This window comes from Phasianus colchicus, chromosome 10 (assembly GCF_987193195.1).
Source record: "Phasianus colchicus chromosome 10, bPhaCol1.hap1.1, whole genome shotgun sequence".
NCBI lineage: Eukaryota > Metazoa > Chordata > Aves > Galliformes > Phasianidae > Phasianus > Phasianus colchicus.
In genome coordinates this window covers 13397158-13418909 of record NC_143445.1, presented here as the reverse complement: position 1 = coordinate 13418909, position 21752 = coordinate 13397158, and the positions used below count along the sequence as shown (strand labels likewise).

At 45.8% G+C, this 21752-nt stretch overlaps 1 protein-coding gene across 14 annotated transcripts in view; it reads left to right on the top strand.

The window, feature by feature from the left end:
* The first annotated feature begins 13752 nt into the window (after nucleotides 1–13752).
* Nucleotides 13753–21752, top strand: part of DLG1 (discs large MAGUK scaffold protein 1) — a 134293-nt gene continuing 126293 nt past the window's right edge. For all 14 annotated transcript variants that reach the window (XM_031596266.2, XM_090147359.1, XM_090147362.1 and 11 more), the window contains exons 1-2: nucleotides 13753–13848; nucleotides 13994–14125. In XM_031596266.2, the coding sequence (XP_031452126.1) occupies nucleotides 13830–13848; nucleotides 13994–14125 (151 nt within the window). In that variant the 5' untranslated portion in view covers nucleotides 13753–13829. The remainder of the gene's footprint in view (nucleotides 13849–13993; nucleotides 14126–21752) is intronic.

The window sequence follows — 21752 nt, the reverse complement described above, 5'->3', positions numbered from 1 at the left end:
TTCTCCATTCCACTTGCAGTTTTACATGCTCCCTTCTGGGTCAAAGTCCCAGAATTCAGAATCAGACCTCTATTTCTTTCCAGTTTAATCTAAAATAAAGAAATTTGTGCTGAACTGAGTTTTTCACAAGCCATCTCCAGGAGCAGCAGTTGGTGGCTGCCATGCCCTTGGAGGAGTGGGCAGAGTCATTTCTACCTTCAGGCCCTGGCTGAAAACCAGAGTGTCACACAGCTCCCACCGTGCCCAAAATTGGGCTGCCCAATCCTGCCCTTGTGGCAGCTCGCATATATTCGCATTCTGGTTAATTATATAATTGAGATGTTTCCGGTGATTTAAAAGACTTCTGACTAAGCTGTTGGCATAATGGGGAAAACTGAAAGCCAGAGTCAGGGGGAATCAAGAATTCAGCAGAAGCCTTTGAACCGGCTTTGATTTACATATGAATAGCGCTGAGCTGCAGAGGGAATTGTGTCCGGCCATCTCCAACAGAGGCGCCGAGCAGGTTTCTTGCTGCGAACACTCCCCCATTTCCTATTACTTTCGCTCCTGTGCGATGTATTTCAGCCTAGTTATACGGAGCTCATCCAGATAAAAAGTCCCTTGATCGCAGGGATGCTGAGCCGCAGTGAGGTGCGACATGCCATGCAGTCCCGCAGTGTGCCCAGTGCTGATGGAGGAGTCGACGCCAAAAATAAGCAACGAGGAAGGTGCAAACATGCCACGACTGCAGCCACACTCTGCTGCTGGTGCTAACCCGGTGACCCGTGTGGCAGTGCTGCTCCCAAGGGTGCCAGAGATGAAGGACTTTGCAGGCTTTTGCTTTACATAAAGGAGGCACAGAAGCATAACAGAAAGCCTCTAAACTGCTTAGGAGGCTCTAAGCTTTGCTTTCTGCTCCCTCTGTGGTAACTGGCATTGTATACCTCACCTGACTATTGCTTTTTAAAATGCAGTAGCTGAAAGGTGAGCGTGTTGTTTTGGGTTTAGCAGTGAGGTGACATATTTCACACAGTCAGGGAGGATGAGCACTTCCCTTTCCAGAACATGCCTGTCATCCTTGAGTGTAACGCTGATTGGATCTGTGCCCCCACACCAGTCGGTGCAGCACATCTGCCTGCTCGTGCTCTAACCATGCTGCTCCACGGCACGCTGCAAGGCAAAGCTGTGAGTCTGCATGTACAGGTGTGTCTATGCTAAATACCTGGGCTATGATATTTCTGAACGTGACCTGGAGGCGGGGTGGGTTGGTTCTTTGTTTGCATTGCTGCCTGACCACAAGAAAGGAGGGATGAGCCATGTGTTTTGAGGGCTGCATGCCAAAAAAGATAGCCTGTGCCCTCCACCCCCTTTCCCCCCGCACAGGCTGCTGATCCCTAAGGGTGGCATGCTGCAGGATATCTCACTGGAGCTGGTTTAAGCTAAGACCATATTCACAGCAGTATACATTTAATCTGCTGCCCAGTTCTAGGTCTTCTGAGCCACTTCAGTGTGTATGACTGCTTCTCCTTCCTATTCTGGGCTCCTGGGTGTGCTTTGATGCTGCTTCTGTGTAGTTCAGCCTTCCAAGCTTCAGCTTACGTGAAATCCCTAAGACAGCTAGCTTATGTCACCATCATCCATCAGGGACAGTCGCACAGAAATCCTCAGCTCAGTAGATCTGCTCTCTCTCCCTTCCAACTGGGAAGAGGAAATACAAACTGAACTGCACATGAACCACGGTCACATTTAAAAGGGAAAAGCAACATAAAACACCATGTGCTGTTCATCAGGTAGCTGTTATCTGCTACTCAGTTGCTTTTGGCCCTTACCAGACCTACATGCTAGTTTCTTTCTAAACAGCCTCCTGCCATGGTGCTAAGAAATGTGGGAATTTCACGCTTGAAGGAGAAGGGTGCAGGGTTGCTCTCTGTTGAACAGCTCTTGTTCTGTGTTGCAAATTAATGAGATTGTATTGGGTTTGTAATCAGCAGTGATTAATCTACCACAGAGATCAAAAGACAAATCTTCATCTCACATCAGACTCTTCTGATCCTTCTCACAGGGTAAAGCCTGTACAGAGCCCTCCTGGGCCATGTGCTGCAAGGATCCCCTCCTGGCTCCATGCTGGGTTGAGGAAGGAGGTTGCCAGGCCCAGAGCAGAGCACTGCCCCTCTGCTGGAGGCCGGACCCAGCTGGCCAGCCCTGCTGGCACTGATAATTGCATACAAGTGAGATGTAATTAGATGGAGTTTATTTAACTATTGGTTGTGTTCAAGCTCTCAGAGTGACATCTTTATTGCCCTAAGGTTAAATTAATTAATTCAATTGCTTATTTAGTCAAGCATCATGCACAGAAGAGAGGGAAGATTACCATCCAAAACATGTAAGGCTTACAGTGCTTGTCTATTTGATAGCACTGCACTCTCCACAAAGGCCTGATCTTGTAAAATCAAGAATGAAGCACGAAGTGCATCAATCACCAGTGAATGAGATGCAGGACCCATGCTGGAGCCCACGCTCGCTGCCTCCTCCCTAGAGGCTGACAGGAGACAGCAGACGAGCACCCTGACTGGCACACAAACATGAGGCTCAGTCTTCAGCATCCATTCTTTCTGAAAGGTTTTTGGAAGTAAACTTTCATGGCTCATCACTGCTGTCAAAGTCCTCTTGTATCCCGCTCTCCCGCTGCTGTCTCCTTGCTTGGCCCCGAGGCAGAGGAGATGTTCTGACAGCTCAGAGACCAGTGTTTTATTTCTGTCATTCCATTTTTTCTCTTGCATTGTTAGATCAAGACGGTTGTCTCTTCTCCTTCCCTGAACCTGCTATGATGCAAAAGCAGCGTTGGCAGAAGGGTCATATCTTCATCTACTGATATTTATTGGCAAAATTCTCACTTACTCCCAGAGCAGAGCAGCTCAATCTGTGCTATCTAAGGATATCCTCTACTGTGGTGAGAACAGCATTTTCCATCTCTGTGAAAGCCACAGAGAAAGCCCTAGGTGAAATGCTCCAGTGTAAATCTCTAACACAGATCCCTCTACTTGGATATCCTCATGGGCTCGGATACTTTCAGGTAAAACAGTCCCATTTTTGGAACATTTTTGTTTGGAAAGGGACTCCAAGGAGCATTTGTGCAATGCAGAGAAAGAGTTTTCCCAGCTCCACAGCAGCTCAGGTTGCTGTGAGTGTGGGTAAGATCAGCTCAGACATCTCCCCAGACAGCAGGCAACCATGAGATCCAGGCCCAGATCAGGATGTAAGCCTCGTGTTGCCACATACCTTTGGCTGACAAAAGACACATGAATCCATTCTGATTTCCTCACTGGCCTCCTGATCTTGTTGGATTTGAGACTGAAGCTACAGGAGCAAATGCACCATCTCCAGCAGATGCTATGTTGCAGTGAGACTGACTTAAATAAAAATTTTCCTTGTGAGCAGTATATTTCATGTTTTGCTCCCCCTTTTCAGTTTTTCTATAGGATTTGGAGCGAGGAAGATCTTGTTACAGGAAAAATAACATAGAAAAATGTCCACTCTTTTAAATTTATTTTTCTCTTTCAGGCAATAGTTGGCAGGCTGCATTTACGTAGTAAGAAGGGGCAGTGCATGGCTGCTGTGTGTTGTCCAGCTTTGAAAAGCACCTGCCCGACCTCACGAGGAGCCACAAAACTCATGACTCAGCTTTAGCTGCTTATTTCTTCCCACCCTAAGGGAAATCGCCATGTGAATTCTGCTGGCTCTTGGGAAGGGAGCTCTGAGTTCCCCAGTGGTGCAGCAGCTTGTCATACTTCCCTTGTTCTCACTGGATGGCAGCTCTGCACCCTGTCCTGTGCCAGGAATTGGCTACTGCACTGTGCCCCTTCTTTGATCAGAGAAGCCCACCTTAACATTTAATCATAGTATTTCATAATGCATTTAGACTGGGTTAAACAAGTAATGCTCCTTTGGCATCTATGGAGTAGGTGTCTTGTTGGAAATCTAAGTTTGGCTATTCACTTTGAAACAGTTTTAGACTTCAGATGAAATTGCTTCCAGCTGCTTTCACAAAGACCCACATGATGTCCTTGTTCTGCCAGAGTGTGGCCTCCTATGGAGAGTTCTTTAAAGTTTGGTTTCAACAAGAACAAACTATTTGGGAATATAATTGCCTCTCACCCCCTTAAATTTCAATGTGTTCCAAAGGCTTTCCTGTAAACAGACCCCACTCCTCAGCAGAGCAGAAGTATTCTGCCATGTTGATGGAAGCCAGCACTTGCCAGGCTCCATTCTGTCAGGAATGCTCAGACAGGCAATGCTCAGGTAGTTCACTGTAGGATTGTAGCAGAAATGTTGAGGTACATCTTGAACCAGTGATTGAGCACCTGGTGAGAAGGCAGGGCCAATCCAGGGGAGCTCAGGTGCATGCAATGTACCTGAGGGACCAGAAGGGCTGGAGCCAGGATCCACCCCTTCCCAGATCTCATTTAAGGGCTGGTGGTGGAGGTTGAGGCATCTCAATGGAGATTCCTGTCTCCTGGAGGCTTTCTGTGGGTGAGCTGTATCTTTCCTTTATTTCTATACCCATGGCTATGGTGTTTGAACAAATTTTTGTTTGTTGTAGCCTGGGACCTTGCTGTTCTGCTGCCGTTGCTGTGCTTTCCATTGCATTACGAAGAGAAAACATCACATTTCTTTTCTCTACCACCACTTGTACTGAGATTCAGCTCCTGCAGGAAACCATATGGTTTCCAGAAGCCTACCCACATACCTGTATATGCCTACGCAGCCTGTGAGTCACGCTCACTGGTTGGATGCCCCCTGAGTCATGCAGAAAATCTGTGAGATTTCTATTTTCCATGCGAACTTTAGGCAATTCTACATAACTATTTGCATATGCATGCCTTTTTTCCTGTTCTTAGTTTTATGGATGCACTGGCATTTCTTATTTTGAGGCAAATTGTACCTAGATGTTTGCAGAGGGCTGATGGTAGCTGTTGTGTGGCCTTCAAGGGGATGCAGGCATTCTTTGAGCACACTTGTATCTTTACAGCTCATCCTGTGGATTAAGCCAGTCTTGGGACTCAAGAAAGAGGGACATACACTTATCCATGCCATCAGCCCCTCAGCTGCATGGGCTCTGGTCCCAGCTGGGCATGAGGCAAGGCTGTCATCTTGTTTCCTCAGCACATTGTAGGTGGTGCGTGAACTTTGACAGTTCTTTTTGCCAATAAAAGCACAGCAAAAACCAGCTATCTTATTTTCTGTGAAGGGCCAATGCAGGAGATGTGTTACATACCAAATTAAAAGCAGTGACCCCGGGTTGTGCTTAAAAGAATGTTGTAATGAGCCTAGCAGAAGCTGAGCTGTTTTTGCAGCTGTACCCCAGTGCTGTCAGTGTTAGGTGACAAGCAGAACAGTCCCACACCCAACAAGGGGTGCCTAGGTGCACTGCTCTGCTTTGGAGCTGGTTAGTTGCTGCTTGCATTCAAAGTATCACTGTGCCTTGTAAGTGTTCCCTGACCCGGTGATTATCCTGTGCCTTAATACAGTCAGAGAAAGCAGCAGAGGCTGTTTCTTCGTATGCCACATGTGAGAGCTTTTGAAGAAGCAACGTGAGGCTGTAGGGAATGTTGTGCTGTAATTTAACTCGGTAAAACTGCCAGAAATGTTCATTAGGACAAATAGTCTAGCCACCTCCCCCACTGGGTAAAAATGTGTTACTTCACTCCTCTGCCAAAGACATTGCTGGGGGAGGCAGGTCTTCCCCTGTGCCACTGTAAGTGTGCCTGACCTGAAAAGCCACAGAGGGGCACGCAAAACTACTGCTGGTTTAGACCATTCCCAGTTCAGGTTTGTATGGCTTCAAGTGTTTGTTCTGATGTGGAATAAGTCCATCTCACCCTTTTCCTGAAAAGCAGATGTAGACATAGTAGGCATAGTAGCTTAGACATTTCTTATCAGCAATTCTATCTGAGATACCCTATGGGAAATGCTTGTGCCCTTCCCAGGCGGTGTTAAGGAGTGTGGTAGGACTGCCTGAGGAAAGCTTTCCTTGTGCTGCCTGCACAGCACTGCTCCCAGGAATTCACTGGGATCTGTGCAGTGAACACCTGTATTGCTTTAAATATCCAGCACTGCAGAACTTGTTGGGGTGTGAGGCTGATTTCATTCTGTGGTGCTTCTGGAGCTGTTCCCTGGGTTTTACCAGTGCCACTACTGTGAGGGCTGGACAGGGGCTGCCTGGGGCTGGCGGACAGCTTTCCTTTGTGAGCATCAGCCACGTAACCCAGCCGGTCCAGGAGTGGGGCTGGTAAGATCTGCAGGGTGCTTGGAGGAGGTTTATAAGTTTTCCACGTTTTCAAAAATACTTTCTGCCCATCCAAGCAGTGTACTGAAATAACCAACTGCAAAACTATAAAAAGCAGCAAGTGTTTGTAGTATGTGGGAATGTTAATTTGAACTCATTGGGGTAGACCACATCGTTTACTTACCAACGCTCATGGCATGGATAGAGACCTTTCTGAAGGTCCATAGAAATTGAAAAGCAGACTCTCTGACCACATCACCAGTAGGACTGGGGCCAGCAGCACATTGCATTCTGGTGCAGGGAGTGCAGTGCTGCAGCACAGAGCAGGGCAGCAGAACCCGATGTTTCCTCACAAACTGAGATAAAGTGCACATAATGCATCAAGTGAGGTCTGAGGGGGCTGTGTTGTCCTCACACAGCTTCCCTTGGATGCCTGTAGTCCTGTGAGCCTCTGGAAAACAGATATAGTGAGTCAATAGCACCTAATTTTAGCCACAGACAGAAATTGGCACACTTTGTTTGCTAATTCCTCAAAGATATGAGATGTTTCTGGTATAAATATGAGCATGAGGCTCACTGCAAGGACTAACTACGAGATTAGCATTTTTAGTTACATTTTTACTCCATCTTACCTTACTGTATCTGCAGAGGCAAAGATGCATCAGGAATTCACTGGGACTATGCCAAAGATGTATCCTGCATAAATAGCTTCAGCCAGCAGTAATTAACACGGCAAGCATGCTTCATCATATTATATTGTAAAGAGATTAGAAACAGAGTTGGTTAATCTCATCTGAATTGTAATGCAATGCTATAAATAATGATGCAGTTTTCTTTCTCTGGACTACTGTTTGTTTTTAGGACAGTGTCTCTGGAGTCTGAATGAACTGTTAGTGATGAAACTGGATGTTTCCTCCAGCATGTGATAGTTACAATCAAATGAGCTTTCAATTAATAATTGAGCAAATCCTTAGTGAGATTCTGAAATGTGAGGCATGTTCTACACCTGCATTATGCCTGGAGAAAACTGAGCTATTTCTGGTTAGGAAAGTAATGAGGAGTCCTTCAATCCAGGGCAGCAATACAGACTGAGCTCTTCTCTCAAGTCTGTGCCCACTCGGTGCAAAGGTCTGGGTGCTCACAGCAGTCCTTCATCAAACAGAAACTCCGTGCAGCTTTGGGAGAGATGTTGCTCTGGCTGAGGAAGGCTGTCATCCTTGAGATCCTGTGCATCACAAGAATGATATTTTCTTCCATCAGATGTTTAAATTATGGAAATAGGATGAGAACTGCAAGCATACACCTGTCTTCCAACTTTTCTTGCCCTTATGAGTCAGTCTTGGTATCGGACAAACTAGTTACTCCATGTTGCAATAGCAAACATCTGGGAAGGAATGCGGTATGGCCTTTGACGTCACTTTTTGCTTTCTTAAAAAGATCGTCCACAGTCAGTGGAAGATTTTCCTGTCACATGCAAAAAAAATCTTAAAATAAGAAAAAATATATTATTTTCAAGAGTATTGTTTTGGGGGGCAAAGGGCAAACAGATGGGATGAGAAGAAGCACTGGATTATCAGTAGCGAAGGGTGTTACAGTGCTTGTTGTCTGATGTTTGCAGCCAGCTTCATGCACCTTTTTGGAGCACGCAGCTGGATCCTTGGGCCTGGCTGCAGAGGCTGGGTTTCCATGCAAGCTGCTGGTAACAGCTTAGGTTGATGTGTTTGGAAGTAATCCGAAGAGCCTGATAGGAGGCTAGTAGGAATGTATCAGAAATTGTTTAAATTCCTATTGAACTCAGCTTGCAACAGTACTTCAGGGAATTTGAGTAAGAAAAGGGACATGCAAGCTGTAAGGCTTAAATGAGCTGTCTGTCACATGGAATTTATTGAAAGGACAAACTGGAGTCCATGTGTGAATCAATAACAGGTTCCTTTTGATTCTGACAGTCTCTCTTATGTCCATAAGAGTAGAAACAATACCACTGGGATTCAAAGGCATTACAAAAAATACATGATGGCTCCAAGCAACGTTCTGTCCTGAAAACACCACAGGTTTACAAGGACTTCCTGCAACTAAATATGCCTCAAAGTAAAACAGAAGAGCATGTGGGCATTGCAGAGTTAGTGTGAGCTCAGCACCTCCGAACACGTGCTTCACCCAAAGGCACAAGGGGACTCATTCATTCCTGTGGGCAATGTCTGTGACCCCCACAGAGCTGCTCCTCTCATTAGCAGGGCCTGCTCAGCCAGGCACAGCTTTACAGATTTTCTCTGCTCACTCAGAGCTGTGACACCACAGGAGTCACCTCTCAGCTTCACTCATTTGTGGCCTCTCCCTCTCGTGATGTAAATTATTCATAGAATTCCAAACAAGATAAAACATCTATTGAATTCTCTTTTTGCATTCCTTTTTAGTGCTGCTTTTTTCCTTCACATAGCTATTGCACACAGTCACCTTTATTCTCTCAAAGTTTCTCCGCAGACAAGTAGGGAGAAGCCCATGAAAAGGAAGGTGTGCCTGATAATCCAGTTACCTGCTCACCACAGAGGTAGCCCTGGGGGCCAGTGAAGCTGCTGTCTCCAGCAACTCTGAACAACCCTTCTACAGCACTGAGCAGCAGGGAGAGGAGGTAGGGATCTGGTGATCTGTGTGTCCTCAGCACAGCCTGTAAGTAGCAGAAGGCAGAACTGCTAGGGGAGTAGTGTGGGGAGGCCAGGCCAGCAACTGTACTTGGTGAGAACTGTGATGTCCTAATGCCTTGCAAGAACACCTAATCTGTAAGGTGATACTTAGCTGCTAACGAAGGCAACTTCTGACATGTATGACTTTGATTCCATCAAAAAGAAATCATTATCATCAAACTTCCTGTTTTTTGACTCACCTAATCCTTTGCGTCTCTGTAATCCTGAAATTTAAAGGGTTCCTTCAGGTGCACGTGATAGACAACATAGCTGCAGCAGAGGTTTGTGGATCTGACCGTGGTGCACAGCCCTGTGCTCTCTGCTACAAGTGCTGCATTGTTCATGCTGAGGAAACAAAGGTATCTGGATGTGATATGCAGTGATGTCAATGTGCTGTGTGCTGATGGACTGCATGGCTCAGGCACAGATGTCCGACCCAATGCAGGGCAGTGCCTGACTCTGGGGCAGCTCCTGCAGAGATAAAAATCAGCACGGAGCAAACAGGGCTTACAGACTGAGGGATGGCAAACACTTACATAATGTAAGAGTTAAACTGACTAGATTTTACTTTAATTGCCTAACATCTGGTCGTAGAAAAAATCCAACTAGCATTCTAACCACACTTATTACATGTGATCAGTCAAAACCCAAAGCAACTGCTGCAAAACCCTCCTGAGCAGGGTGTAAGTTTCTATTGGCAGTTTTACTTCTTAGGTTGGATTTTCACACAGACTCATTCCACACAACACAGCACCCTCTGCTTCATTTGACTCAAAGTTAAAATAGGCAGGTTATATAATGATGTTTATCTTTACATCAGGAAATCAACTAAGAAGCTGTTAAGCTGATATTATATAACACAGACCTGGTTACAGAAAGTGTGGAGGAAGATGATCTGGGTTGATGTGTGTTGTATTGGCAGTAATTGTTAAGGGTTATAATAGTATTGTGTCATAGGCTTCTGTTTTTCATATTTTGTAGCTGTCCAGAAAGCATTTGGGCGTTAGCAGCTAGGAACAGAACTTTACATGTTCATAGAAATTTCAGTTACACTATTCTATATGGTAGGCAAGAATAAACACACTTTATTTTTAAATCTGAAAAGTAAAGTCAGACATTTCTCCATTCCATATAGTTTTCTAGTTCTTGAGGATGATGGAATAACAAAACTCCATCTTTTGTAGGATGGGGAGTTGTCCCAACATTACTAGGAATGCTTTATTACAAGAGCAAGAGAAGGGACAGATAACATTACATACAAGGCACCAAATTCCTGATTCAGAAATAACTCAGATAACTTTGGAGAATGCAAACTATACACAGACAGGAAACTTAAGATTGGAGAGGAAACAATCTCCCCAGACCAAAAAACACAACGCAAAGCAAAAGTTTTCTCTCGTTCTCCTTGTAATCAGGAACGTGCTTGTGCGCTGTTCTGGCTCAGCTGGGCCCTTAAACCATAGGAACATGTTGCTAGATCCTTGTGTTCAGATGTGTTCAGTTTAAACTGAGAGGCATTTCACTTATGAGGACAAACTTTGGACATAGAGGTAACAACTTAAGAGCACGAAGTTTGTATTACTGAGAAATGATTCTCTGTGCTCTGCATTCTTCTCTGCATTCCCTGGTTAAAATCAAAGAATCAAAGCTGTGTAAGATGACCTCATAAGAATTCTACTGAGTAGACTTAATTAAATAAGATGAAATTGTGTTTTTTTATTAAAACTTTGATTTTAACAACTGGAATAATTTCAGGTCAAAGAGCACTTGGAGCACAGTGTATTGATTCCTGTAATTCTCTATATCCTTCTGTGAGTGATAGGGAGTGAATTGCATTACCCACCATAGAGAAGATGATAAAAGTGAGCTGGTACTTGGCTGATAACTGAGTGTATACGACAGCCACTAATGGCACACTGCAATGAAAAGAACAACTTGAATTTTTAGTAGCCTCATGGAAACTGGATGTATTCAGAAAGTTTTGCAGAAAGACGCATACTACTATGCCATGCTTTTCTTTAAGCAGAACTCATCCAGAAGTTGTCCGTATCTTTTTAGCCCATGGAATTATGAATCACAATTCAAAAAACGCTGCCCTGAAAAGCAGGAAGGTAAGGCTGCAGCCCATGATCCAATCTTACCAGGCATCAGAAAATCCAGATCAGAATAATGAATGAGCTAACTTCACTCAGGCTTTATTTCTTAACAGCCAGAGGAAATTAGGCTTCATTAGTTTCATTGCTTCCCCTGTTAGCTGTGAAATGTTGTGCTGACTTTGCAGGGGAAGTGAAGTGAAATCTCTGCAGCTGCAGGAGGTCTGCTGAGGTGTATTGCTGCCACAGCTCGGAACTGTGTGCTGTATGGCAGCTGCTTTTAGGCTTCAGGCACTATGCAGATGACAAGCATAAGACTGAAAGGATCAATGTTACTGTTCTTCTGTTTTCTTTTATTAGCAGTCCTGATACGAAAAGCTCTTTCCTCTCATTCCTCTTCAACGAGCAGCAATTTTATTATTTTGCTGAAGTGGCGTATTGCAAGAATTAATACTAACCTTCTGTATGATTGTCCAAGTTGATGTGAGTAAATGTCACCAGGGGACTGTCTCAGGGTCCCACACATGCTGCTGGCAGCAGTAGCAAAAGAAAGGCTTTAGTGGCAGGGACAGGGACTGCCACACTCTGGGTCATATCTGTGGCCAGGAGGGCTACAATGGAGGCAGGCAGCTTCTTAGTGTAATTGTTCTGGAGTTCCTATGCTGAGGGTCATTCTGGACCAGAGCCAGGACTTGCTGAGCTCAGCATAATGCTGACTTGTGTGCTCATCACATCAGTCACAATTGCAGCACAAGCCTTTCTGTATGCTGCCTATAATAGTTTGTTTTAAATGATGTTCCTTGAGCAGTGGCATAAACGAACCTTTGGTTATTGCCCTGCTTCCTGCTGCCCTGTGTGAATGGACAATTTCCTTAGGGCTGGAGCCCAAGCAAGAAGGTATGCAATTAAGGACAGTTCTACAACAGACCCCTACTGCAGTGTATTGGTGAAAATGCTGTTTGTGTTCATAGGATATCTTCTATCCGTGCTGGAATTTCCAAACCATGTTCTAAAGTTTCATACCATGCACTCTGGTTCAACCATTTGGAATCAAAGAATATCCCCTGGAACTGAAACAGCAGTGCTGGGACCAGCCCCACTTGGAAGTGCACTGGGGCCCACCTAATTGCTTCCTGACTCACTGATCCCTCATCCTGACCCTTCTTTGATCTTTTCTTTTTTCTTTTTTTTCTTTTTTTTTCTTTTTTTTCCCCTGGAGCATGAGTAACAAGTGAGAAATGCCATCTCAGGGTGTTTTATAGGATTATTCCACTATCCCCACCACAATGACCTTACTTTATGAGATTATAACTTAACATTTAAAAAGCCTTCAAGTCCTGATGAAGAAAAAAATGTTTCTTTAAAAAGTTTGTTTAATTGCAAGTTTTTATTTCTCTTTGTAATAAATTTTTTTAACAGTCAACAAACCGACCTCATTGTATGGATGTCTCCTTTCTGCTGGCTAAATCTGGGCTGCTCTTCCTCTCCTTGTGTACACGTACTCCTCTGGCATCAAGGGGAGCGGGGGCCCTTTTACAGTACGTGCAGCATTGTTGTAAGCAGTGCAAACGGATGAGGCCAATGATGGAAGCCAGTGTCCCTCCTTACTTAACGTGGTTTCATTTGAAGTTATGTGGACCGGTACCAGCGAGTGCCAAATCCCCGAGGCTACGAAAATAGGTAATGTTGGAAATGGGGATGTAACGTCAGTAACACTGACTTTATCACCGCGTTCTGCTTTCTTCACGGAGCTACGCGGACCGCTTCGCGGCAGAAAGCTGCGGGAGGAGCTCCCGGTACGGATCGCACACCAACCCGGGGCTGGAGCGGAGCAGAGGGCTGCGCTGGGTCGGGCTGGGCTCCGCTTCCAGCTCTGCCTCCCGGACGCGGGCCGTGCACGCGGGCTTTCGAGTGCTTTAGCGAGAAGTAAGTAACGGCCCCGAGCCCCCACGTTAGCCGCCTTTGCCCCGCTGGCGGCGCACAGAACGGCCCGCAGAGACCCTCCGCCCGGCGCCGCCCGCCCGCTCCGCTCTCACACGGCGCAGCGCTCGGCCGCCGCGGAGCCGGGCCGAGCTCAGCACGCCGCTGCCGCACGCGGCGCGCACGTGCGGTGCCGCTGAGGGGCGGCGCTCGGCGCCGGGAGCCGCGCACCTGTGGCGGCGCGCCTGTCCCGAGAGCGGCGGAGCGGCCGCGACGGAGGAGCCGCGCCGCTACCGCCGGGGCGGAGCGGTCCCCGCGGGCCACGAGGGAGCCGCCTCGGGCGCCGGCGGGACAAAGCGGCGGCGGCGGCGGGGCCGAGGAGGGCCGGGCCGGGCCGGGCGGCCGCGCACCGCCCCTTTAAGGCGGGCGCCGAGCGCTCACCTTGCCTCCTCCCCTCCGCCCCCCGCCCCGCCGCCTAGGTACCGGCCCCGGGCCGCTCCGAGCGCTGATTGGGCAGCCGCCGGGCCCGGTCACGTGGGAGGGGGGGGCGCGCTCCCCCCAGCCTCCAGGCCGCCATTTTGGCTGGAAAGTTTGGAATTTCCGAGCGGCGAGAGCGGGAGGCGGCGGCGGCGCGCGCCCAGCCCCGCCCGGCCCGTAACAGCCGCCCCGCGCCCGGCTCCGCCGCGTCCCTCAGCCGTCCCGCCGCCCGCGGCGGGAGCCCCGAGCGGAGCCGCCGGGAGGGTCGCTCGGCCGCTCGGCGGGGCGGTGGGTCAGGCGGGGCGGTCCCCCCGCGCCCGGCCGGCAGGGGGTGCGCGCCGCCGCCGCCGCCCCGCGCCGGGTCGGGCCGAAAGTTTGCCGGGCGGAGCCGCCATGCCCGTCAGGAAGCAAGGTGAGCGCCGCGCGCCGCCGGGCCGGGCGCGGTCCCGGCCGCGGACAAAGAACGGGCGCGCCGCGCGGGGCGGTCCCGAGTGCGGGGGTGGTGGTCGCGGTCACCCACCTGTGCCGCGCTCAGCCGCTCTCGTGTCCGCCCGCAGATACCCAGCGCGCCCTGCGCCTCCTGCAGGAGTACCGCTCCAAGCTGAGCCAGGCGGAGGACCGGCAGCTGCGGAACTCCATCGAGCGGGTCATCGGCATCTTCCAGAGCAACCTCTTCCAGGCGCTGATCGGTAAGCCGGGATCTCGCGTGCCGCCGCCCGCCTGCGGTGTCGGTGACGGGGGCGGTTTGCTGCGTTGTCGGAGCCCTCGTGCCGCCGCGCTCACGCACGTGCCGTTCCGATCGGCCGGTTTCTGTCACTTTGCGTGAGTTTTTGCCCGGCCTGGAAGCGCCGGGCGGTGCGATGTGTCTCTGCTGGGCTGGGCTGTGCTGCCGGGTTTTCCACGCCTGTTTCTGTGGATTTGAACAATTTATAGGGAATGTGCTTTAGTTGTGAGTCCACGTGTAAGTGCCAGACGAGTGAGCTGGGGTGGTTTTACTCTTAATTAGAAATCGGGCACATCTCCCTGCTGAAGGATCCCTAAAAATGCTGAGAACTGTGTGTGTCACAAGCAGAGTTAAAGTGAATGGAAGGAAGCCTCTAACGTTGCAGGTGGCTGCACCAACTTTTTCTCTTTAGTTGCATAGTGAAAACCTCACACATTCCCAACTTCAGAGTGCTTTTGGTGCTTTTTCTCTGAAACTGTTAGTGTAAATATTGCTGAAATCCTTGTGTGAAGCTTTGAATTTCCTGTGCGTCTCTTAGAAAACAAACAGAGTGAAATAAACAAGCAGATTGTAAACACAACTTGTAGAACCCTGACTTTGCAGTTTCTTCAGGTTTCTTCCTGATTGGTCGTCACTACATGTGTGACAGCTCAGAGTAAAAACTTCTTCCAAGTTTCAAGTCCTCCCCTTTTAACAAAGTAACTTGTATCTAAACTGTGTTGTTAACATTGTAGACAATATGGGTTCTAGCTGTTACTTTGCAGTTACACAGTTTGCAGCGTATGTAGGGTATCTCACAGGTGTACATCTTCATGGAGCTGTATCTTCTTTGAATTTGTGTTGTGGTGGAAACATGAGGAGGGGCAAAGCATTGCTGCACGTGAAGCGCTTTCTCCTGGAGCATTTGTTTCATCTTCAGGTGGGTTTTCAGAAGTTGGTCATCTTATGGAACATCTCCCATATGCGAAAGGTGGTTGTGCAAATAGGTCTGTTCCCATAGGATGCCTCCAGAAAGGGCTTGCTTGCAGGAGCTCTATGCATTTCAGTACTCAGTTGATGCTAAGCAGCTCCATGAGGATCTGTGCACCTCTGTGTGATGTCTTGCTGAATGACATTGTTGAAGTTTTGTATTGGAAGCTTAATACAGTGGTTATGCTTCTTACTTTCACCTAGGACATCTTGATGTTAGTTATTAATTGAATGAGGTACGAGTCAGTGGCACAGAAATGGCCTTTGGTATTGTAACCTCCAAGACACGCTTTATTCTAAAGTCCGTATCCGGAGCCAGCTTGTCTCTGTAACTTAGCACTTGGCAGTAGCATTCTTCAACTGGGGGCTACCATGTGCCTGCTGGAGGGCTGCATGGCCTGTTTTCTGATCTGTCAGAAGTTCTGTTGTAGCCATGGGGTCTTTGCTTCTGTCCCGTTCAGCTGATCTCAGCTTGCACAAATAGGTGTTGCGCTTTTTGAGAGCATTAATGTTAATTTCACGTTTAGTGGTTAACTGTGTGATTGCTTGTTTCTTTCCATGGAAATGAGTTGGAGAATTACTTGCTCGTGGCAGGCTGCTCCTGGCTGTTGTGATCCTGGCTATACCTTTATACAGTGTGGCTACTGCTTTGTGCCCCCTGGGAGAGGGTCAGTTCTGCAGGGAGTAGGGGGCTGCCTGGAAAAGGTGCTGCATGAGAGATGGCTGCATTGGCTGGGAAGCCCTTGAGTCAGTTCCTGCCTGTCCTCTTGCCATGGAGATTTGGGAACAGCCTGGATGAAGCTGTGCTGCAGGTTGGGCTTACCCTGAATACTGCACTTGTCATCACCTTGTTGCTGATTTTCAGGTGTGACTTTTATAGGAGTTGTGATGTGTCTTCAACTTAAATATCCACAGCTGCACACTGACAGAAGCTTCCAAACTCAACTATGAATTTATTTTTCATGTAGGTGCTTCTTCTAGCAAGCTACTTCTAGTTTCTTTTTTTTTAACAGTAGAAAAAAAGTAAAACAAAACCTCCAATGAACACAAATGAAATTACTTTCATTCTACTTTTTTTTTTTTTTGCTTTTATTCTTCCTGGTTGCTGCTGTATCTCCAGGACCCTTCTGTCCATGGTAGGTAAGAATGTTTGTGATAGCTGCAGTCAGAATTTGCTGTCAAATTCGTGCATCTTTTTTTAGTGTTGTTCTGAATTTGGCAATCAAATACTGTTCTTTCAAGCAAAAAATAGTCATTACTTTATGCACAGGAATGTATCTTCAAGTCTATAATGGAAGACATCAGTATTCTCTTCCAGGAATACTGAATATTTCATCTATTTATTTGAACAGGAAGGAATTAAGTGTCAGGTTCTTTCTGAATTTCAGTTTGGATACTGAAAAATAAGTGATATTCCCACATCTGAGAACTTTTTTTTCCATCACATTATACTTTTCTTTAATTCCTCCAACAGATTTTAGTTCAGCAATCTTACAAACTTGACCTGCTTCTTAAATGTAACAAACTGGTTTAAAATGACTTGAATTAGGGCAGTGACTGCTCAGTGTGAACAGTGTTACAAAATTGACATTATCACATTGGTGTTATTTCTGTAAGTGAAATAGCTGCAGTAATTTTAAATTAGTAACAATATCAGAAACCAAATGTCAGTGACCTTCCTTCAAAGAGTCTGAAAAAGCCTGTCTTTGATTTTCTGTGTTCTGAAATGTAGTGTTTCCATTTTATTTGCTTCAGCCAGCCAAGTATAATGATGTCTGGTGCTTTAATTAAGTGGATACTAGCAGCCTTTAATTAAAGTCAGCTTGAGAAATAGTGTTGTTTTTAAGTAAAACTCCTATTTTACTGTCTGAGGATCAAGTGCTCTCTTTTCTACCTGTTGATTTCTTTCTTGTTAAAAATAGCTTGTTATTGATATCCTGATAATTGATACAGTGAGTTAGGTTATTAAGTGGCCACAGTAAGGCATCCACATAAGGAGGAATGGCATATGATTTCATTTCATTTTGGTGCAGAATTTGGTATTTATTTTGAAATAATCAGATAATACTTTTGCATTTAAGTCCTTGGGGTTACTTAGCATTATTTTTATAACTACGCATCTGGAGGTCTTTTTTTTGAAGTTGATTGGGGAAGCTGAATGTGATGAGTATCATTCGTGTGAGCCACCTAATTTATTTAACTTGGAGCCTTTCCGTGTGAAGATGTGTAATTATGTGCTGAATATTCCTAACACTAAATATCTAGCGTGGGAAATCTTGCAGATAAAATGGAGTGGTTTCTGTAGCCTTTGCTGAACCAAGAAACTCTTATCCTAGTGGATGTGAAGGTGTTCTTAACCACAGTCTGGATTCATGAACACTATGAAATAGAGTATTAGAAATACCATTGGTGTTTTTACACACCAGGAGAATAAGTCTCATCTCTGAAACGTGATGACAGCTGGTGGTTGCAGTGAGGTAAATGCCTCATTCAGGTTTATCTGATTGGGGCTGAAACTTCTAGGAATTTAAAGCAGTCCACATTGCCTTTCTAGACTGGTTAAGGGAACGGACCTATGTTTTAGGCTGATGTAGGCTCAGTGCTCCTCAAAGTTGGCACCATCTGGTGTGGTTTGACCATGGATGGTCCCACACTGAGTTCTCTGTGGCTTTGGAGATGCCACTCTTGTTCTTTTAACTCCCTTTCAATTATTTAACTGGTGTGGAAATACTTTACTTATTAGCTAAATTCAAGTCTGGTGCAATTAAAGCTGAAGCTTTTCTTCGTAACTGAAACCAAAAGTACTTGCTCCTGGGGAAACTTCAGTATCAGCTTGTATTTCAGTGATCTGGTTAGTTAATAGAACATAGGGCGTGATGACACAGTCAACTTCTCAAACCTGCGCATGCCTGAGAGAGCTTTAGTGCTGGGTTTGTGCCACTGTGTAAGGCTGCTCTGTAGGTAAGGTGAGGAGGGCTGCTTGTGAGCTGCTTCCTGAATGAAGTGCAGCTGAGGCACTGCATGGGCTGGTTCAGGCTTAGCTGAAGAATATTTTCATTGCAGATCTGGGAATTCTTGACAGTGACTCAGGGATCTGGTTGGATAGTGAATAGTGCTTTTTTATTAGATGGAAGTTCAGGGAAAATTAAATCATCACTTATTGGATCGCACTGAAATTGTAGGTGCTAAATAGGGTATTTTGAGATTGGAATCTTAACCTTGCTGCATTTTTTTTTTTTTTTTTTTTTTTTCCTTCCCCCCCAGGGCTGGTTATATCTTTGCTCCTATTTGAGACTGAAACATCCATGGATGCAGTTCTTACAACTTGCAGGTGTTTATCTGCTGTCCAGAGCAGTCTCTTGAGGATGCACTGCAGTTACTTAGTACAGTCCCCTTCCTTAAACTTCAGGACAAGATGCTCTGTTTAAGCCTGATTGGACATAGAGTTATGTCTTCAAAGGTAGTTAAGGTCTTGATTATCTGGATTTGGATTGAGGGAGTACAAAATGAGTTTGCTTTATGTCTGGAAGTGTGGAGCATGAACTCAGCAGTTACTGTGCTTTTTCCACGTAGTATGTAGTTGCCTAAGAACCCATTTTTTGGAAGAACTTCATGCAATCCTTTTGAAGGAATGCAATGATGAGGGAAACAGACTCTCATTGCTCCTCCTCCTTAAAGAACTGCCTGTCATTTTATATGTATGCAATACAGCTTGAGAGTGTGGAAAGCCTTGGGGGGTGTTGTGTAAGTGCGTGCTGCCTGTATTCCTTCTCTTCTGATGTTTCAGTGCTTACTGTCCTGCGTGTGTTTGTGACAGTGCAATGGGATTAGGAGCTGCTTTTGGCAGCCCAAAATAGCACGGAGGACTAGTGTAAGTTGAGCAGTTATGGGTGTGCAGAGAGAGTATTGTGGCAAAAGATTATCCCTGTGGTTATCCCAACCGTGTATTCAGTTCAGAATCGCTGCACTGTAGAATCTGTCAGTCGGTATTACTCTCTTTGCTGAGCTACCATCAGAAGGGGTTATTGACCAGTGAACTCTGTCAATAAACTTTTTCTAGAGGCTGAGGAGAAAGCTGAACTTTAGAATTACTGCTACAGTTTCCAGGTTTTGGAAAAGTTTCTTCTGTCCAGTGCTGCAGCTGGAATGCTGTGTGCCTGGTGGCGTGGGGGCTTGTCCTGGGCGTCCTGTTGCCTGTGTTTTGGGAGGTGGCACTTGCTTTGCAGGTGGAATGAATCATCCAAGAGGCTCAAAATCTGACAGCTGCTGAGTTGTTTCCTTGCACAGATGGTTTTCTGAATCATAAGTAGGCTGAACTTGAGGGATTTTAAGATACTGCAGAGGGCTGACAGTAGAATCACCTCCTTAACTTTGTTTGTTCTCTAAGCTAAGGGAGGCTGTAGGGTTGTTTGGTAAAGCTTTTACAGGGATCTTGTTATGTGCAAGTATCTTCCCAACCATATCCTCAAAAAAACTCAGTTGCTTTGGTTTGAGATTAAAAAGATAATTGGTCTGAGGACAAAGATACAACGAGGAAGACGTGGACAAACGGTAAAAGCATTGAAAATTTAAATCCCAAGTTCAGAACTTTGTTTTAGAACTTGGCTGCAGGGAGCGTACAGGTGTTGCTTCTGGGGGAGATGTTGGTGTGGTGCTGCCACTGTCAGTTACCTTCAAGTCTATTAGCTAATATTAGTAAAAGAGGAAAAGGCAGAGCTGTGCACCTGTGTGAAAGCTCAGTTCAGATGTTTGAGTGAATGTATCCCCTATATCCCTCAATTGTTTTTTTCCTCTCCAGAGTTCATTCCTTTGGAGGAAATCCTGGTCAGTTCTGTATTGGCCCATCCTACAATTAAAAGCTACTAATAGCTCTTCCTGTGTTAAGTTTCTATTAACCTGACAGTGGTAAATACAACCTTTTAATAAAAAAGGCACAGTTATATTGGTTGCTAATAGTTTGGAACTGCAGTTATTTGGAGAGAATGGGTAACTGGTAGTTTGTTTTGGGTTTTTTTTTCTGGCTTGGGTTGGTGAGTAAGTACACATGAGGTAATGTTAAATAGAAAAGAGTGTGGACAGCCAGGGGGGTTATGCCAACTTTTAGCTGTATGATGACCATTTTAAATTCTTTAAGTTTTTCCTACCTTAATTTTGAATATAATCCCTGTGGGATTCTGAAGGAAAACTGGAAAGAGACCATCTGAAGGTATGCTGATGGAGCAATTGGAGAGCAAAGGGGAAAATGTGAACAGCTTGGAAGATGTAAGCTGACAGGCTGGTGAGGAGTTGGACGTGGCTCACTGCAAACATCAGCCAGAGGAATAAGAGCAGAGAGCTGGATCTGAGGTTAGATGGGAACAGTTTCAACTGAGTGCAAATTAAGCTGCATTTATGCTATTGAAGCAGAAAATAATACCTTCTGGAGTTTGAGGGCTAGAAGTTAAGTGTGTGCAGAAGGGTTAAAGCTTTGGGCACAGCCACCAAAACAAAGCAGAAGGGTTGAGGAAGAGGAGTTGGCTGCTGCATCTCAAAGCCTATAGAACAGAACACGTGTGGTGGGAAAGCTGCACTAAACTTGTATTTTTCAAGATGCGGTGGTGCATAGCAATAGTCAGCACGTGTTTAAAAACAAACAAACTCTAGAAAGGGCTTTACAGGGATTACCATCAGCCTGGTTTTCACTTTTTGTTGTATAAATAAGAACTGGGGAGCTGGGGCTGAAGGATGAATACACAGAGAGAACACTCACCTGATTCTGGTTATTGGTTTGGCAAATGAATGTGAAGTTTCTGTTCACATTTTTATTTTCTTGTCAATTATTAATAATTCATTTTTCAGGTCTTCTATTTGGGTTTACTTAGCTTGAGACATCAGATGAAGTTAGGATGCAGAATTGTGGCTCCCTTAGAATGAGCAGGAACTGCCTTACACCTGAGGAATGAAAATCTGTAGTATTGGTGGACTCTTTTGCCTGATCCGACAGTAGTCATAACTCCACTCACATTTTGTCTATCCATTATGTAGGGCTGCTAAGAACTTGGCAGAAGCCATACGTCTCAAATTGCTCTGAACTGAAATAACATTTTGACCTTTGTTTTCCTTTCTACTAGTTTTAAGTCTTAAGTTTTAGGTGCTTCAGCTGCTTTAGCATGAAGCCCGAAGTAAGGAAGACATCTTTGTTTTTTTTTCCCCCTAGGGAGGGGAATAGAGACCTTTGTAATTTATAATGAGATGACACATCTTCCTAGACAGCCTACATAGATGGTCCCACTGTTAGCAGAATTGTTCATTTTTGAAGCATATATTTGGAAAAATCAGACATTTGCATCTGCTGTTCTTGGATGAATAAAGGTCTGATAAGAAACAGGCCAACAGGAGATGACAGAGGAAATGTTCACTTAGATGGACCTTCAGTTGGAATACTAAAGTGAAATACAAGTAAGTAAATTTGTGAAAGAATTCATAAGCTCCTTGATTACTGCAAGCCTGAGGGACCATGGTATTAAAATGCTATGTGCTGTGAAATCTGTATGTTGTTGCTTTCTGACCTTCTTTGGCCAAAATGGGTTTGTTCTCTGCTTGAATGTCTACTAGGAAGGAAATACTTCCTTGATGTCAGTGCA